Raw genomic sequence first — 18,250 nt, forward strand, 5'->3', positions numbered from 1 at the left:
AAAGAACGCTGTCAAATCCCAAAACGTGCCTTGTAAACTTGAACAGAATCCATTGTGAGGGAGGTTTCCTCCTACGTGGGGCTTTAACAGCTAAGCGGCCGTCTTACATAAGCGTGAACGTGCCAAGCTTTACAATTACCCTGATGGGGACCCACAGGTTACTCCTATAGGCCGGGGGTGGCCCCCAGTCTCCACCACTCCCAGAAGTGCCCCAAATGAACATGTAATCCAAGCAAAACCAGTGTGTATGCTACACACGCACCCTCGAGTGGGGAGGAGATGAGATGGGTACCCTGGCCCCACCGCCCCACTTCCAGCCATACCGCCTCTGAGTTTTGCCTACATAGACATCCTGGAGTCCCCACTGCTCTTATCTTAGCCTTTGATAAGGGTTCAAGTATCTTGTGATAAAAAGAAAAAAATCTTTCTTCGTTGAACAAGCTTTCCCCTTGTAAACATCAGCTGAGCCTCTGCTAAGATGTATCGTTCCCGTCTCAGAATAATTTCTTAGGTTGTAAATCCAGTTTATTTGAAATGATCCTGAGCCCATGAAATAGCAACCAAGATTTAGGAATAGACCCTAATGTTCTCTATCGCTCATTCCTTGGACTCCTGCTAGAGGATAAAGTGTTGGTTGTGGTGAGAGTCTGCCCAGTGATAGCCGGGGAAACCCTTCCCCATGCCCTGACAGGGCCCAGCACCCATCCCTGCCCCCCAGACTCCTCGCCTACCTAAGGAAGTACTAGGGATGCCCAGCCCACCCCTCCCACTTAGAGGGGTCATACACAGTGTGTCGGCAATGACCATGCTGGGGTTGAGAGGCAGGGGATACTCAGACTCACAGACCTTTAACGTGGGCATGCTCACTTTAGTCCATGCTCTGGAGTCGCCCTGTGCACGTAGAAAGGGTCCGTGGAACACAGGCTGAGTGGTAGAGTGGTCAGTCCTGGGCGGCCACCCACACACGTTGTCTGCAGCAAGCACTGGGTAAGCGCAAGCTGGGGCCCTTGCAGTGGCCATCAGCATTGTGGGCTAGAGAAGGGGGGGAGGGCACGGGAGCCCCTGTCTCATTTCCTGTTCTTTGTCCCCAACTACCCAGGCCATAACAGGGATGGCCATTGACAACCACTTGCTGGCGCTGCGGGAGCTGGCCCGGGACACATGCAAGGAGCTGCCCGAGATGTTCACAGATGAAACGTACCTGATGAGCAACCGGTTCGTCCTCTCAACCAGCCAGGTACAGTGCGGCTGTCACCCAAGGGGCCACTTAGTGTAACCAGTGGGCTTTCTAAAAGGCCACTTAGTGTAGACCAGTGACTACAGCCCACTGGCTGGAGTCAGGCAAGTCCCAGCGGTGCTCCTTACCAGCTGCATGTCCTTTGGCAAAATGACCTGAATGCTCAGAGTGCTGGTTTCCCCACTGTCTAAATGGGTGTACTCGTGAACGCCACCCTAGCGGAGGAGGACTGGATGGGAACTGGTGCTCTAGCCACTATGCTTACCACCTTTCAATCTGTTACCTGCGGGGCGGCGTTCCACCATGCCGGCCACAGGCTCTGATGCCCGACAGGTCTAGAGTGAAGTCCTGGCTCAGCGAGAAGGGACGATTTGGGTAGAAAGCCTAGCTCAGTGCCTGGCATGGACCAGGCCCTCCAAACAGGTCACGGCCAATATTGCGAAGGGCTGCACGACCAACAGCAGGCGATCAGCAGCCAGCCCAGCATCTCCTAAGCCCGTTCTGTTGGAGGACCTCTGTGATAAAGACAGAATGAAATCCATTTGAGGGGCGCCTGGGTGGCTCAGTCGTTAAACGTCTGCCTTCGGCTCAGGTCATGATCCCAGGGTCCTGGGATCGAGCCCCGCATCGGGCTCCCTGCTTGGCCAGGAGCCTGCTTCTCCCTCTCCCACTCCCCCTGCTTGTGTTCCCTCTCTCGCTGTGCCTGTCTCTGTCAAATAAGTAAATAAAATCTTTAAAAAAAAAAGAAAAAAAAAGAAAAGAAATCCACTCAAGAAGGGCAGCAGTTTAGGAAAGAAAAGAACCCCCCAAACGTCAGCTGACTAAAACTCCGCCTTTTCTGCTAAGAGCTGGACGTGGGCAATGAGAGGGGCTGATCAAGTTGTGTTTGAGGCTAAAAGCCCACTCAGTAATTTGATGTCGTCATTACGGCAGTGAGCGCGCAGACGGGAGTAAACGAGGGCAGGGCACAACAACATAAATTCTTCAGGAAACCATCCATGGGCAAAAAGTGCTCTGGAACGGTTTTACGGCCTTCAGCTGTTGCACGGCAAATTTACCTGACAATGAGGTGACTCTATTAACAAGACTAATGGTTTGTTCTGCCCCATTAAAACGGCCAGTGTCATTTCTGAAGGCCTGACTACACAGCGCCCGAAACCTTGGGTTTAAAAACAAACCCCACCCTGCAACTACCCAAGAATGTGTCCTGTTTTTCCCCTGAAGACCAGCTAAGAAAGTGAATTTGGGATGTGGTGGTTTGGTGTTTTTTCTTTCTCCCAACTGGAAATGAACATTTATGGCTTGAATGCCTTCAGAGACACATTTTCCTGATTTGTGACCCTGGTTACAAAATCTCAGCGCTCTGAATTCAAAATGTATTAGGTGCATAAGGAAAACTCCAGTTGATGGCAATCTTTGAAATGCCCAGTGCTAGGTAATTGTGCATGGCCGGGTTGTGGGGAGAAAATCAGACCAGCCAGGCAATCCTGACAGTAATTAAGGATGTGGGGAAAATTGACAGAGAAGACAGGCCAGATTTCCTTCTGTTGATAAATTACTCCCTCTGGGAAGCCATCGAACTGTGGGGTGCCGCCAGGGTACCATTCAGTAAATTACCCTGATTGCCTCAGTGCCTCAAACAGCCCCCAGCTGAAGGAGACACTCAGCCTGAGACCCAGCACAGGTCACTCTGGGGGATTTTGACTCCACAAGTAGAGCAGATTTCCCACCAGGGAGTGGCTTATGGGCCCTCTTCTTTGGATATCGTTGCAGTTAGATGGGTTTGTCTTGATGACTCTGGCTGTGGCCATCCATGCTGAAGCTATTGGTTCATTTGGTTAATTCAGTCAGACACCCAGGTGGAAAATAAAGAAGTAAATATCCTCTCGAGGCCTCGGGGTTTTTGAAACGCCCCGTATTCTAGCAAGTCCACAGGTTACTTTTCAGAATCAGCAGCTTCTGACCTGTCCTCTCCTCCAGGTGCCCACAACCATGGAGATGTTTTGCTGCTATGGTCCTGTGGTACCCGACGGGTACGGGGCCTGCTACAACCCCCAGCCAGAGAGCGTCCTTTTCTGCATCTCCAGCTTTCATGGCTGCAAAGAAACCTCTTCTACCAAGTTTGTGAAAGCAGTGGAAGAAAGCCTCACTGAAATGAGGGACCTCTGCAGTCCGCCACAGTCTACAGTGGGCAAGCCACTGGCAACAAAAGAAAAAGCAACAAGGCCCATCGAGGGACACCAACCTTGACTCCTGCCACTAGGTTCCACCTCCCCAAACCCAGCATTCTGCTGCCGCCAGACCCTGCCAAACCCCTACTCCCAACCCTCTCCCTAGCTTTCGGTAGCTCCCGTCCTCAGGGCCCAACCCAGAGACCACACGGAGGCATCATGCAAAGCAGTAGCATGAGGAGGAAAGTGTCCTTCATTAGGCATGGGGATTGTCCTTATTTGCCAAGCTGCCCTTTGTCCTGTGTACTGGGAAGTAAGCCCGGCCTGGCTCTGAGGTAGCCTTGGGGAGGTGGGCAAGTCTACACCACCTTCCCTCCATGGCCTCAGAAGCTTAATGGGGGTGTTTGCTTCTCTAGCAGGACCTAGTGTGTCCAGGTGATGTTTTGCCCAACAAAAGAATGAGTCACCCTATTACATGCAGTGTACCTACATGAATCACAAAGAAAGAGGCTAACCCCAGGTCAATACCTCTTTTCTTTGGGGGAGGAGTAGGGGGCATTGCTTTCAGATCTGAAGCAGTGTGATCATGACATTCAGGATGGCCGTACAGGACTGCAAACACCCCGTCCCCTCCACACACACACACACACACACACACACAGAGTTAATTTAAAATACAGTGACCCAGGCCCCAAAACACATTTCTCCTTTCATCTCCCAGGGGCAGCCTTCCATTGAGTTCGGGAAAATCTGGTCCTGCTCTTCTGAGAGGGTGGAAAAAGAATCATCCACCATTGCGCGGGCATCGTGTTGCCTGGCCTCCCGGGGGGCATCAGCGACAGTCCAGGATGAGTAAACAGCACAATGCCCGCCAAGCAGCAGGGATGGAGGGAGGACCAGTCCACTTCCCCAAGAATCCTGCCACTCGCATTTCTTCTGGTTGTTTCCCCACTCCCCTTCACGGGAATCATATCCCTTAAAGGTAATCTGCCTTCTAGAGGAGAAGAGAGAGGGTTGCTTTGGGGATTTTCTGTCGTTGTTGCTTATTTGTTTTGTTTTATTCATTCTTAAGAGAGGCTCCTAAGAAAGCCACTGTGACATTAATTTCAGAAAATGATCTCAGTGACCCAAGTAGGACACCTGCGCATAGCAGGTGGAGGATGTTATCTAGGGATTCTAACTAAACCCCAAGTGGACAAGCACAGAGCAGGGCTCTCCCTGGCCTGGCAGAGGGGAGGGGGAGCAGGTTTGTGGAGACGGCTGGTGGGGAGCAGGGCCAGGAGGAGGGAATAGCTATGTCCAGGGTCAGCCCTGTTGGAGGGGCAGGCCGTGCACAGAGCCAAAGTTAAGTTTGTCCTGAGAGGTTGTGATCATCAAAGAGATATGAAAAGCACTTCCCATTGGGGAATATTTTTATGGTAAATCTAAAAAGGCAAAGGAGTGGGAAAGCAACCAGAAAATCAAAACTGCAAATAGCTGAGACAGCCTGTCTCTGTCCAGAGGAGGTACAGAACTTGACTCATGCCACTGAGTTCTGCTGTGCAACCTGCAGGGTAGTCCTGACAAAGCCCCCTCGCCCCACTTGCACTGCACTCTGGCCCAGGGACCCTGCACAGGTCCCTCTGGGCCACTGTGCAAGCTTTCTGCACTTTGACCTCTACTGAAGGAAGGGCTGAGATGGGGGCAGCTGGCGTTATGAACTTTGCTCAGTTCTTTGAAAACACAAACAGGCCCAAGCAGTAAATTCCTTGAGCCCTGGTTTTAGATTGAGGGTTTCTGTTGGATGATCTGGGAGATCCTGGCACTGCCCTTCAAAATCATTGGTCTCTAGGTCCATGCTCCTTCCACAGATGTCCTCCTTCCAGGCCCCTTGGGAAGTTGCAGCCCAGGAATCTTGGGAATATCTGGGGAACTGCTGTCCCCCTGCTGTAAGTTGACCCAAAGCCACTTGTCTCTTCAAATGACCACAGTATAGATCTGAGTTCTCTTCTGGTTTCCTTCCATGGATTTCTGGGCAGACAGAGAGCTCTGGTTTGGAGGTCAGGTAACCCCATTGACCTTAACCAAGAGACTTAAATGCCCAGAGACTCAATTCCCTCCATCATCAAATGGGAACAAGAACGTCCCGACCTTGCAAGGCTGTGAGGATTGTAGAGCACATGTGTAAAGGGCCTTGCACAAGCAGGTGGGGACACTGGTGTCCACCGTCAGGATGATGTTACCCCAGCGGTCCCTGTTCAAGTGAATTTGTTTTGAAATTTTTACACTGATTTGAAAGAACCAACCTCACATGTATCATTCTCTGAGCATAGGGGAAAGGAAACTGACTCTGTATATTCAGATATCAACCATACACTGTGAGGGCTTCCAGAAGTGTAGGACTGTGTGCATTTGGCAGGAGGGAACACCTCCTCTTTCTGAGGAAGAATCTGGAAGCTGGTCTTCCCCCTCCAAGAACAGGTGGATGCACTGAGTCTTTATGCAAAGGCAATGCTGAGCCATGGCCATGAGCATCTCGGGGGGGATCCTGGTAATGGAGACTGTTCCAAGTGTTCCCAAAGAGATGGAAAATGAAACCTGGAGACAGTCACGTTGGGGCAGTGATGCATAATAAACATGCTTTTGGCCACCTTACAATACTGCTAAGTTGCCAAAATATATAAAGTTGACATTTGAGTTCTATTTTTATAAAATTGTTCTAGATTTATGGCAATATATACATGTGTATTTATAGCCTTCCAATTTTAAGTTATAGTTTTGTGCTTTAAAGAAATATATGTATGACTAAAGAACTGTATATCGAAAGCACTATATTCAAAATATCTAAAGACCGTAAGTCCGTATTCAATAAAAAGTAATGCCAAGAAAGATGGTGGTAGCCATTGTTTCTAAATAGAAATCGTATACAGATTTTGTTTTAAGTTCTGTGAACCGGGCCAACGATTCGTTTGGCATTGTCTGAGGTCTGTCGGCAGCAATGGTGGATGTCTGAAAGATACAGGGGACAGGAGGGAAAGGGAGGAAGGAATTTAGTCTCTCCTCGTGTGTGGCATGGGGAAAGGGTGAGGGGCAGAGAGGCTTCACAGGCTGTTTGTGATCAGGTCGGCCTGCACAAACATGCATAGAGAGAATGGAGCGGAGGGAAAAGCATCAGGCTCAGAGATGGGCTGTCTGGACAATAAATCCAGTTCTGTCTCTAACTTTGGGGATCTCTAACTTCACCTCTCTAGCCCTATTTCTTCATCTGTAAAATGAGGATGTTGATATCAGCACCACCCACTTCCAGGGTTGTGGTGAGCTGACATAGATGATCCTTGTTTGAAAACTTAGAAAGTGATGTCAAAGCGTCTTACTGCAGACTCAGGTCCCTGCACACAGGCTGCTTCACTCCACACAGTCCAAAGATACATTCCAGCTGCAAGACTCCCTCTGCAGCCATAAAAATCCATAGAATCGGAACCGAGGTTCCTCCAAATGGAAGCCCAAATGCTTTCCAATCAGAGCCTAAAAGGAACCTTAAAATGTATGAATTTGTGTCACTGGGATGCAGAAGAGGCATTATCCAAAAAGATAATGGCTAACAATATTCCAGGAGGAATGGTGGAGTTAGGAAGGAACAAGATCCAAGTAATGCGGGTTTACTCTTATTTATCATGTATATCACACGTGGCCCTAAAATAACAAAATGAAGACAATAGACAGAGAAGGGTACAAACAGGCAAGCCAGCCCCCAACATACAAAATAATGCAACCCCTCCTAGTTGTCTCTGGAAGTCCTGTGGGGTGGATGTTGGCACATTTAGCCAAAAAGGTGGAGAAGAGTCCCTCCCACACAAACATTCAGAAGTTCCCAAATTAATCCTAAGCAGTTCTCCTTGGTAGTGGGGGGAGAACCAGTGCCTTGCGTTCCCTTTATAAATTCAGCCAATCTCCCTCCTTTTATATTTCTCTGAGTTTTCCTTCCAAAGAGGCCTCTCAAGTCTGCAGGATGAACAATAAGCCATCCCTGGGAAAAGCTGGCCTCACATCACATAAGAGGACCTTTCTAAAAGCTGTTCTCCCTGTTTCCTAAAGACCAGCTCTCTCCTTGTTCTATTCCTACTGTTTTTTCCATCTCCTTGTGGGATTTCACTTCCTATTTCTGTCCCTCGTATGTCATTGGACACCCAGAGTTCTGTCCTTGATCTCTATTTCTTATATTAAGGAGCAGCAAAATGGGAGACTAAACGGATGCAGAAGGGTCCCCTCCACCTATAAAAACATATGCACAAAGAGAAAATTTTTTTAACTATATAATCAAGTTCAAAAGAAAGAAAATAAATCTTCACATTACAGAAAAAAGAAGAATGTCCAAAACAGAGCAGTGAGCAGGAGCTAAAGTTGTGTCAGACCAGACACAACTCCAGTGGCTGACAGCAGGATTTACCACCCCTGCAAGTTGAGAGAACATGACCTCAGCCCCTGCAAGGTGGGAGATGGAGCTAAACTCTGCACAAAACCAGAACCTCATAGAGGTGTCCCAATCCTTAAAAGAAAAAAAAAATTAAGAAACTAGAAAAACTCTTCCCATCAGCCCAGGGGAGCATTGAGGAACAAATTTATAAATTTGTGCCATTTGTATAATACATTATATGTTAAAAAAAAAAAAGAAGAAGAAGAAGAAGAAGATAGCAGGAAGGAAAGAATGAAGGGGGGGATTGGAGGGGAGATGAACCATGAGAGACTATGGACTCTGAGAAACAAACTGAGGGTTTTAGAGGGGAGGGGGTGGGGGGATGGGTTAGCCTGGTGATGGGTATTAAAGAGGGCACGTTCTGCATGGAGCACAGGGTGTTATACGCAAACAATGAATCATGGAACACTACATCAAAAACTAATGATGTAATGTATGGTGATTAACATAACATAATAAAAAAAAAACCAAATCAAGAGAAAAAAAATTTGTGCCATTTGTAGATGTGCAGTCTGAGTTTATACAACTTATTTGTAAAGCAAGAATTCTAAGCCAATAATTTTTTTTTTTAATTGCCTGGGTCAGTAAGATCCAAAGGGCCACAGCAGAATCAAATCCAAAACCACCACTTTCCACAACCCTGGAAACACCAAACATCCAGACAGAGAAAACACTCTATTAAAGATGAGCTCACAGTCAGAAAATACAAATGGCTCACAGGAGCACAGGAGGGAAAGCAGCAGAAAAAACAAACAGGAGAATCAATAACACAAAGACCGGAGAGAATAGATGAGTCAGAGAGAAGCTAGCTGTAAAATCGATATGTTTAACATTATAAAGAAATAAAAATACAGGGAAGATACATGTAGAAGTTCAGGAAGAAGAGATTAGAGAGAATGGGGGAAAGCACTATTCAAAGAGGAAATCATTAGGAATATTCACAATCAAAGAAATATGTTATTCTAAAATTCTTGGCTCAAAGAAGAAATAATAATGGAAATTTAGAGATACTTCGATCAAAATGATAATAAAGGGGGATACCGTATATCAAAACCTCTGGGACACAGCAAAACTGATGCTTTGAGGAAAATTTTTACCTTAAAATACTTACATCAGAAAAGAAGCAAGACTGAAAATTGATGAGCTAAGTGTAAATTACAAAGTAAGAAAAAGAGTCAGACAGTAAACTCAAGGAAAATAGAAGGAACAGTAAACTCAAAGAAAGTAACAAAGGTAAGACAACTGTTAATGAAGGAGAAAACAAAAAATAACTGAGAAGCTAACCAAAGGAAAAGTGGGTTCTTTGACCACACACTCGGTGGAGGCTGGGGAGCTGAGCCAGAGTCAGGGCCAGGACAGTGGTAACCATTGGACTGACCATTGCTGCTGTAGGATTTGAGACCATTATGTCTGGCAAGCCGTGGAACATATGGAGCCTCAAGTAAAACTAGTTTTTCAAAATCTACCCAAATCTGCCTCCAGTGGTGGCTATAATAGAGATGTGTTTGAACCCAAAATGACGAAGTGAGAAGCAGCATTAATACTAGGTGTAAGCTAGTTACCCCTGGGTGACCAGTTGGGTAAGGGTCTGCCTTCGGCTCAGGTCATGATCCCAGGGTCCTGGAATCAAGTCCTACATCGGGCTCCTTGCTCAGTGGGGAACCTGCTTCTCCTTCTGCGTCTGCCTGCCACTCTGCCTTCTTGTGATCTCTCTCTCTATCAAATAAATAAATAAAATCTTTTAAAAATTTTTTAAAAAATACTAGGCATAAGTCCTACTGCCAATAAAGGAAAAATAGGAGATGTTCACTGATGAATTAGGCTTTTAAATCACCCAGACAAGGGAGGATCTCCTTATATAGCAGCCCAAATCAATGAAGCTAAAGATTTACAAGAAGGTCAAGCTAAAAATTGAAGTAAGTGTGTGATGAATTTTAAGTTCTTAGTTTAGGTATACTAGTGCAAGCTTTTTATAATAGACTGCCTCAAAGCTACAAATGTTAAAGATGATTTAACACAGGCTAAAACAAAGCTTTGGTATAAGTTTCTTCTTTGAATTTGAGTATTTATTTTATTTTTTTTTTTAGAACATCGTTTGTTTTTTTTTTTTTTAAAGATTTTATTTATTTGACAGAAAGAGACACAGCGAGAGAAGGAACACAAGCAAGGAGGAGGGTCAGAGGGAGAGGGAGAAGCAGGTTTCCTGCAGAGCAGGGAACCTGAGGCGGGGCTCAATCCCAGGACTCCAGGATCATGACCTGAGCCGAAGGCAGACGCTTAAAGACTGAGCCACCCAGGCGCCCGAATTTGAGTATTTTTTTTTTAAGATTTTATTTATTTATTTGACAGAGAGAGACAGCGAGAGAGAGGGAACACAAGCAGAGAGAGTAGGAGAGGGAGAAGCAGGCCTCCCGCCGAGCAGGGAGCCCAATGCAGGGCTCGATCCCAGGACACCAGGATCACGACCTGAGCCGAAGGCAGACTCTTAATGACTGAGCCACCCAGGCGCCCCTCGAATTTAAGTATTTTAAATCAGCTTATAGAATATTTGGAGATTTAACACTCAGAAATTATGGATAAATACATATGATTTGAATAGAAATATTGTTCATTATTCTTTTAGCAAATAATTTGTTACATACTTCAAGGCAAAATGAATGCAATAGTCGCTGGCTTTCAAGGAGCCCCCAATCTAATGGGATACTGATAAACTCATAATTAAAATATAATGTGATAAATATTTTTTAAAGTTGGTTCTTTGAAAAGAATAACAAGAGGGGGGCGGAGCAAGATGGCGGAGGAGTAGGAGACCTGGATCTCATCTCCTCTCAGGAATTCAGCTGGATAGGGATCAAACCATTCTGAACACCTACAAACTCAACAGGAGATCGAAGAAAAGAAGAGCAACAACTCTCTCATCAGAAAAGCGACCACTTTCTGGAAGGTAGGAAGGGAGGAGAAGTGAATCCGAGGCGATATTCGGGAGGATAGACGGCGGGGGAGGGGCCTCTGTCGGCCACTTCTGGCAAGTGATAGAGCCACGGAGCACAAAATCGGAACTTTTAAAAGTCTGCTCCGCTGAGGGACGTCACTCTGGTGGCTAAGCGGAGGGTGGAACCCTCCGGACAGTGTGGTCTCAGGACCCTTGGGGTCACAGAAAGACCGGGGGTGCCTGAGGGCGGCAGAGCTCCCAGGGATCGGAGCGGGGAAGCCGACTGCAGAGGCGGAGCCCAGGCGCGGGCTCTCAGCTCGGGGTGGCCATAGACCGTGATCCGCGGCACAGTCGGGCCCCTGCTCCTCCAGCAGGGACCCAACAAGCAGCAGATCCGGGGAGACTCACCTTCCTCCCCCAGGAGGAGCCGCACAGGAATGCACCGCAGGGATCTGCTGGGTTTGGAGACTCCAGACCGGGTCGGGTGTCAGAGATAGAAACGCGCAGTCACAGGCCGGGTGAGCACGGAGTGCGGCCAGAGACCGGGGAGACGGGAGTGACTGACGGCTTTTCTCCGGGGTCTCACTGAGGAGCGGGCCCGAGTTCTCGGCTCCTCCGGGGCGGAGATTGGGAGGCCGCCATTTCCACTCTCCGCCTCCAAAGCTGTACGGAAAGCTCGCAGGGAACAAAAGCCCCGGAGAGCAAACCCGAGCAGATTACTTAGCCGGGAGGGGGCAAGGGCGGGGCAATTCCGCCTCCGGCAGAGACATTTGGAAACCACGGCAACAGGCCCCTCCCCAGAAGATCAGCGAGAACAGCCAGCCAAGACCAAGTCTACCGATCAATGAGAACGGCAGAACTCCAGCGCTAGGGGACTACTGCACATAGAATTCACGGCTTTTTTACCAAGATTCCTTTGTCTTTTAAAGTTAATTTTTTTAACTGTCTTTTTGTCTTTTTATTTCTTTTTGAATTTTTCTTTTTCCTTTTTTCAAACAACATCTTATCAATCCCTTTTTAAAAAAAAAACATTTTTATTTTTCATTTTTAGAGTCATATTCTATCCCTTCATAGTAGTTACCCGTATTTTTGGCTTATATATATAACTTGTTCTCTCTTTAAAATTTTGAGATAGTTTCTTCTAACAGATTAAAATATACCCTAAATCTCTAGTATATGGTGTTTTCTATTCCCCTGCCTGATCACATCCTCTCCCTTTTTTTTTCTTTTTCTTTTTTCTTTTTTTAAATCCTCTTCTTTCTTTTTTCAAACAACTTCTTATCAATTCCTTTTATAAATTTTTTTATAATTTCCATTTTTACAGTCATTTTCCATCCCTTCATCATATCAACCCTTATTTTTGTACATATATAAGTTTTTCTTTCTTTAAAATTTTGGGAGGCACTTTCTTCTAAAAGACCAAAATACACCCCAAATCTAGTGTGTGGCACTAATCTGTATACCATATAGATCATATTTGATCACATTCTGGTTTTTCTTTTGTTGTTGTTGTTTTGTTTTGTTTGTTTTTATTTTTATCTTTATCTTTTTCTTTTTTTTCTTTTTCTTTTTTCTCTCTTTCCCCTTCTTATCCCACTGCTTCAGGTCTTTTCTGATTTGTTTAGAGTATATTTTCTGGGGACGTGGTTACTCTGCTAGCATTTTGTTCTCTCATTAATCTATTCTCCTCTGCACAAAATGACAAGACGGAAAAAATCACCTCAACAAAAAGAACAAGAGGTAGTACCGACTGCCAGGGACCTACTCAATACGGACATTAGTACGATGTCAGATCTAGAGTTCAGAATCATCACTTTAAAGATACTAGCTGGGCTTGAAAAAAATATGGAAGTTATTAGAGAAACTCTTTCTGGAGAAGTAAAAGAGCTAAAATCCAACCAAGTAGAAATCAAAAAGGCTATTAATGAGGTGCAATCAAAAATGGGGGCGCTAACTGCTAGAATAAATGAGGCAGAAGAGAGAATCAGTAATATAGAAGATGAAATGATGGAAAATAAAGAAGCTGAGAAAAAGTGAGATAAACAACTACTGGATCACGAGGGCAGAATTCGAGAGATAAGTGATACCATAAGACGAAACAACATTAGAATAATTGGGATCCCAGAAGAAAAAGAAAGAGAGAGAGGGCCAGAAGGTGTACTGGAGCAAATTATAGCAGAGAACTTCCCTAATTTGGGGAAAGAAACAGGCATGAAAATCCAGGAAGCACAGAGAACCCCTCTCAAAATCAATAAAAATAGGTCAACTCCCCGACATCTAATAGTAAAACTTACGAGTCTCATAGACAAAGAGAAAATCCTGAAAGCAGCTCGGAAGAAGAGATATGTAACTTACAATGGTAGAAACATTAGATTGGCAACAGACCTATCCACAGAGACCTGGCAGGCCAGAAAGGACTGGCAGGATATATTCAGAGCACTAAATGAGAAAAATATGCAGCCAAGAATACTCTATCCAGCTAGGCTGTCATTGAAAATTGAAGGAGAGATAAAAAGCTTCCAGGACAAACAAAAACTAAAGGAATTTGCAAACACAAAACCAGCCCTACAGGAAATCTTGAAAGGGGTCCTCTAAGCAAAGAGAGACCCTAAAAGCAACATAGACCAGAAAGGAACACAGACAATATATGGTAACAGTCACCTTACAGGCAAGACAATGGCACTAAATTCCTATCTTTCAATAGTTACCTTGAATGTAAATGGGCTAAATGCCCCAATCAAAAGACACAGGCTAACAGACTGGATTAAAAAACAAGATCCATCGATATGCTGTCTGCAAGAGACTCATTTTAGACCCAAAGACACCCCCAGATTGAAAGTGAGGAGTGGAAAACCATTTACCATGCTAATGGACACCAAAAGAAAGCTGGGGTGGCAATCCTTATATCAGACAAATTAGATTTTAAACCAAAGACTGTAATAAGAGATGAGGAAGGACACTATATCTTACTTAAAGGATCTATCCAACAAGAAGATCTAACAATTGTAAATATCTATGCCCCTAACATGGGAGCAGCCAATTATATAAGGCAATTAATAACAAAAGCAAAGAAACACATCGACAACAATACAATAATAGTGGGGGACTTTAACATCCCCCTGAAATGGACAGATCGTCTAAACAAAAGATCAACAAGGAAATAAAGACTTTAAATGACACACTGGGCCAAATGGACTTCACAGACATATTCAGAACATTCCACCCCAAAGCAACGGAATACACATTCTTCTCTAGTGCCCATGGAACATTCTCCAGAATAGATCATGTCCTAGGTCATAAATCAGGTCTCAACCGATACCAAAAGATTGGGATCATTCCCTGCCTATTTTCAGACCACAATGCTTTGAAATTAGAACTCAATCACAAGAGGAAAGTCGGAAAGAACTCAAATACATGGAGGCTAAAGAGCATCCTACTGAAGAATGAATGGGTCAACCAGGAAATTAAAGAAGAATTAAAAAAATACATGGAAACCAATGAAAATGAAAACACAACTGTTCAAAATCTTTGGGATGCAACAAAGGCAGTCCTAAGAGGAAAGTATATAGCAATACAAGCCTTTCTCAAGAAACAAGAAAGGTCTCAAGTACACAACCTAACCCTACACCTAAAGGAGCTGGAGAAAGAACAGCAAATAAAGCCTAAACCCAGCAGGAGAAGAGAAATAATAAAGATCAGAGCAGAAATCAATGAAATAGAAACTAAAAGAACAGTAGAACAGATCAACGAAACTAGGAGCTGGTTCTTCGAAAGAATTAACAAGATTGATAAACCCCTGGCCAGACTTATCAAAAAGAGAAGAGAAATGACCCAAATCAACAAAATCATGAATGAAAGAGGAGAGATCACAACCAACACCAAAGAAATACAAACAATTATAAGAACATATTATGAGCAACTCTATGCCGGCAAATTAGATAACCTGGAAGAGATGGATGCATTTCTAGAGATGTATCAACTACCAAAACTGAACCAGGATGAAATAGAAAACCTGAACAGACCTATAACCACTAAGGAAATTGAAGCAGTCATCAAAAATCTCCCAAAAAACCAAAGCCCAGGGCCAGATGGCTTCCCAGGGGAATTCTACCAAACATTTCAAGAAGAATTAATACCTATTCTTCTGAAACTGTTCCAAAAAATAGAAACGGAAGGAAAACTTCCAAACTCATTTTATGAGGCCAGCATTACCTTGATCCCAAAACCAGACAAAGACCCCATCAAAAAGGAGAATTACAGACCAATATCCCTGATGAACATGGATGGAAAATTCTCACCAAAATACTAGCCAATAGGATCCAACAGTCCATTAAAAGGATTATTCACCACGACCAAGTGGGATTTATCCCTGGGCTGCAAGGTTGGTTCAACATCCGCAAATCAATCAATGTGATACAGTACATTAACAAAAGAAAGAACAAGAATCATATGATCCTCTCAATAGATGCAGAAAAAGCATTTGACAAAGTACAGCATCCTTTCTTGATCAAAACTCTTCAGAGTATAGGGATAGAGGGTACATACCTCAATACCATAAAAGCCATCTATGAAAAACCTACAGCAAATATTATTCTCAATGGGGAAAAACTGAGAGCTTTCCCCCTAAGGTCAGGAACGCGGCAGGGATGTCCATTATCACCACTGCTATTCAACATAGTATTGGAAGTCCTAGCCACAGCAATCAGACAACAAAAAGAAATCAAAGGCATCCAAATTGGCAAAGAAGAAGTCAAACTCTCACTCTTTGCAGATGATATGATACTTTATGTGGAAAACCCAAAAGACTCCACCCCAAAACTGCTAGAACTCATACAGGAATTCAGTAAAGTGGCAGGATATAAAATCAATGCACAGAAGTCAGTGGCATTCCTATACACCAACAACAAGACAGAAGAAAGAGAAATTAAGGAGTCGATCCATTTTACAATTGCACCCAAAACCATAAGATACCTAGGAATAAATCTAACCAAAGAGACAAAGAATCTTTACTCAGAAAACTATAAAATACTCATGAAAGAAATTGAGGAAGACACAAAGAAATGGAAAAACGTTCCATGCTCATGGATTGGAAGAACAAATATTGTGAAGATGTCAATGCTACCTAGAGCAATCTACACATTCAATGCAATCCCCATCAAAATACCATCCACTTTTTTCAAAGAAATGGAACAAATAATCCTAAAATTTGTATGGAACCAGAAAAGACCCCGCATAGCCAGAGGAATATTGAAAAAGAAAAGCAAAGCCGGTGGCATCACAATTCCGGACTTCCAGCTCTATTACAAAGCTGTCATCATCAAGACAGCATGGTACTGGCACAAAAACAGACACATAGATCAATGGAACAGAATAGAGAGCCCAGAAATGGATCCTCAACTCTATAGTCAACTAATCTTCGACAAAGCAGGAAAGAATGTCCAATGGAACAAAGACAGTCTCTTCAACAAATGGTGTTGGGAAAATTGGATAGCCACGTGCAGAAGAATGAAACTGGACCATTTCCTTACACCACACACAAAAATAGACTCCAAATGGTTGAAAGACCTCAATGTGAGACAGGAGTCCATCAAAATCCTAAAGGAGAACACAGACAGCAACCTCTTTGACCTCAGCCGAAGCAACTTCTTCCTAGAAACATCACCAAAGGCAAGGGAAGCAAGGGCAAAAATGAACTATTGGGACTTCATCAAGATAAAAAGCTTTTGCAAAGCAAAGGAAACAGTCAACAAAACCAAAAGACAACCGACAGAATGGGAGAAGATATTTGCAAACGACATATCAGATAAAGGGCTAGTATCCAAAATCTATAAAGAACTCATCAAACTCAACACCCAAAGAACAAAGAATCCAATCAAGAAATGGGCAGAAGACATGAACAGACATTTTTCTAAAGAAGACATCCAAATGGCCAACAGACACATGAAAAAGTGCTCAATATCGCTCGGCATCAGGCAAAGCCAAATCAAAACCTCAATGAGATACCACCTCACACCAGTCAGAATGGCTAAAATTAACAAGTCAGGAAATGACAGATGTTGGCGGGGATGCGGAGAAAGGGGAACCCTCCTACACTGTTGGTGGGAATGCAAGCTGGTGCAGCCACTCTGGAAAACTGTATGGAGGTTCCTCAAAAAGTTGAAAATAGAGCTACCATATGATCCAGCAATTGCACTACTGGGTATTTACCCCAAAGATACAAATGTAGGGATCCGAAGGGGTACGTGCACCCCGATGTTTATAGCAGCAATGTCCACAATAGCCAAACAGTGGAAAGAGCCAAGATGTCCATCGACAGATGAATGGATAAAGAAGATGTGGTATATATATACAATGGAATATTATGCAGCCATCAAAAGGAATGAGATCTTGCCATTTGCAACGACGTGGATGGAACTAGAGGGTATTATGTTGAGTGAAATAAGTCAAAAAGAGAAAGACATGTACCATATGATCTCACTGATATGAGGAATTCTTAATCGCAGGAAACAAACTGAATGTTGTTGGAGTTCGGGGTGGGGTGGGAGGGATGGGGGGACTGGGTGATAGACACTGGGGAGGGTAGGTGCTCTGGTAAGCGCTGTGTATTGTGCAAGACTGTTGAATCTCAGATCTGTACCTCTGAAACAAATAATGCAATATATGTTAAGAAAAAAAAAGAAGAAGAAGAAGAAGAAGGTAGCGGGAGGGGAAGAATGAAGCGGGGGAAATCGGAGGGGTAGACGAATCATGAGAGACGATGGACTCTGAAAAACAAACAGGGTTCTAGAGGGGAGGGGGGTGGGAGGATGGGTTAGCCTGGTGGTGGGTATTGAGGAGGGCACATTCTGCATGGAGCACTGGATGTTGTGCACAAACAATGAATCATGGAACACTTCATCTAAAACTAATGTTGTAATGTATGGGGATTAACATAAGAATAAAAAAAAAAGAAAAGAAAAAGAAAAGAATAACAAGATAGACAAGTCTCTGGTAAAACCAATAAAAAAAAAAGAGACATTCAGAAATAAATAATATAATGAATAAAAGGTTGCTACAGCTACAGTAGATATCATAATGATAACCAGAAAATATATCAAGTACTTTATGCCAGTAAATATGAAAACTTAGATAAAAATTCTAGGAAAATATAACTTTCTAAAACTAATGAAAGAATAAATAAAATTTCTGGACAACCTTATAAATAAATGAACTGAGACAGTAATTTAAAATCTTCCCACTTAGAAAAGAAAGTAGGGAGGAGGATGTAAAATACTGGAGACATGTCCTAGCAAACATTCAAAGTTATAAAATCAATAAGGGGATATTCCCTCTTTTTATATACTCCCTTATTTATTATTCTTTGAAGGTAGTATAACGTTAATATCCAAACCAGACTTGGATATCCAATAACGAAAAACTAAAGGTCCATTTTCTTCATGCATAAATATCTAGAAATC

At 43.9% G+C, this 18,250-nt stretch overlaps 1 protein-coding gene and 1 pseudogene across 1 annotated transcript in view; both read left to right on the forward strand.

Annotated features, from left to right (window-relative positions):
• Positions 1-3,487, forward strand: part of CHAT (choline O-acetyltransferase) — a 48,932-nt gene extending 45,445 nt beyond the window's left edge. The window contains exons 15-16 of the mRNA XM_045876258.1: positions 1,100-1,237; positions 3,218-3,487. Coding sequence (XP_045732214.1) covers positions 1,100-1,237; positions 3,218-3,487 — 408 coding nt within the window. The remainder of the gene's footprint in view (positions 1-1,099; positions 1,238-3,217) is intronic.
• Positions 3,488-7,856: 4,369 nt separating this feature from the next.
• LOC123847089 (mitochondrial import inner membrane translocase subunit TIM14-like) lies at positions 7,857-9,776 on the forward strand (annotated as a pseudogene).
• The last annotated feature ends 8,474 nt before the right edge of the window (positions 9,777-18,250 follow it).

This window comes from Mirounga angustirostris, unplaced genomic scaffold (genome assembly GCF_029215605.1).
Source record: "Mirounga angustirostris isolate CCGP_5_RB_7025 unplaced genomic scaffold, mMirAng1.0.hap1 SCAF_6, whole genome shotgun sequence".
In the NCBI taxonomy this organism is placed as follows: Eukaryota; Metazoa; Chordata; class Mammalia; order Carnivora; family Phocidae; genus Mirounga; species Mirounga angustirostris.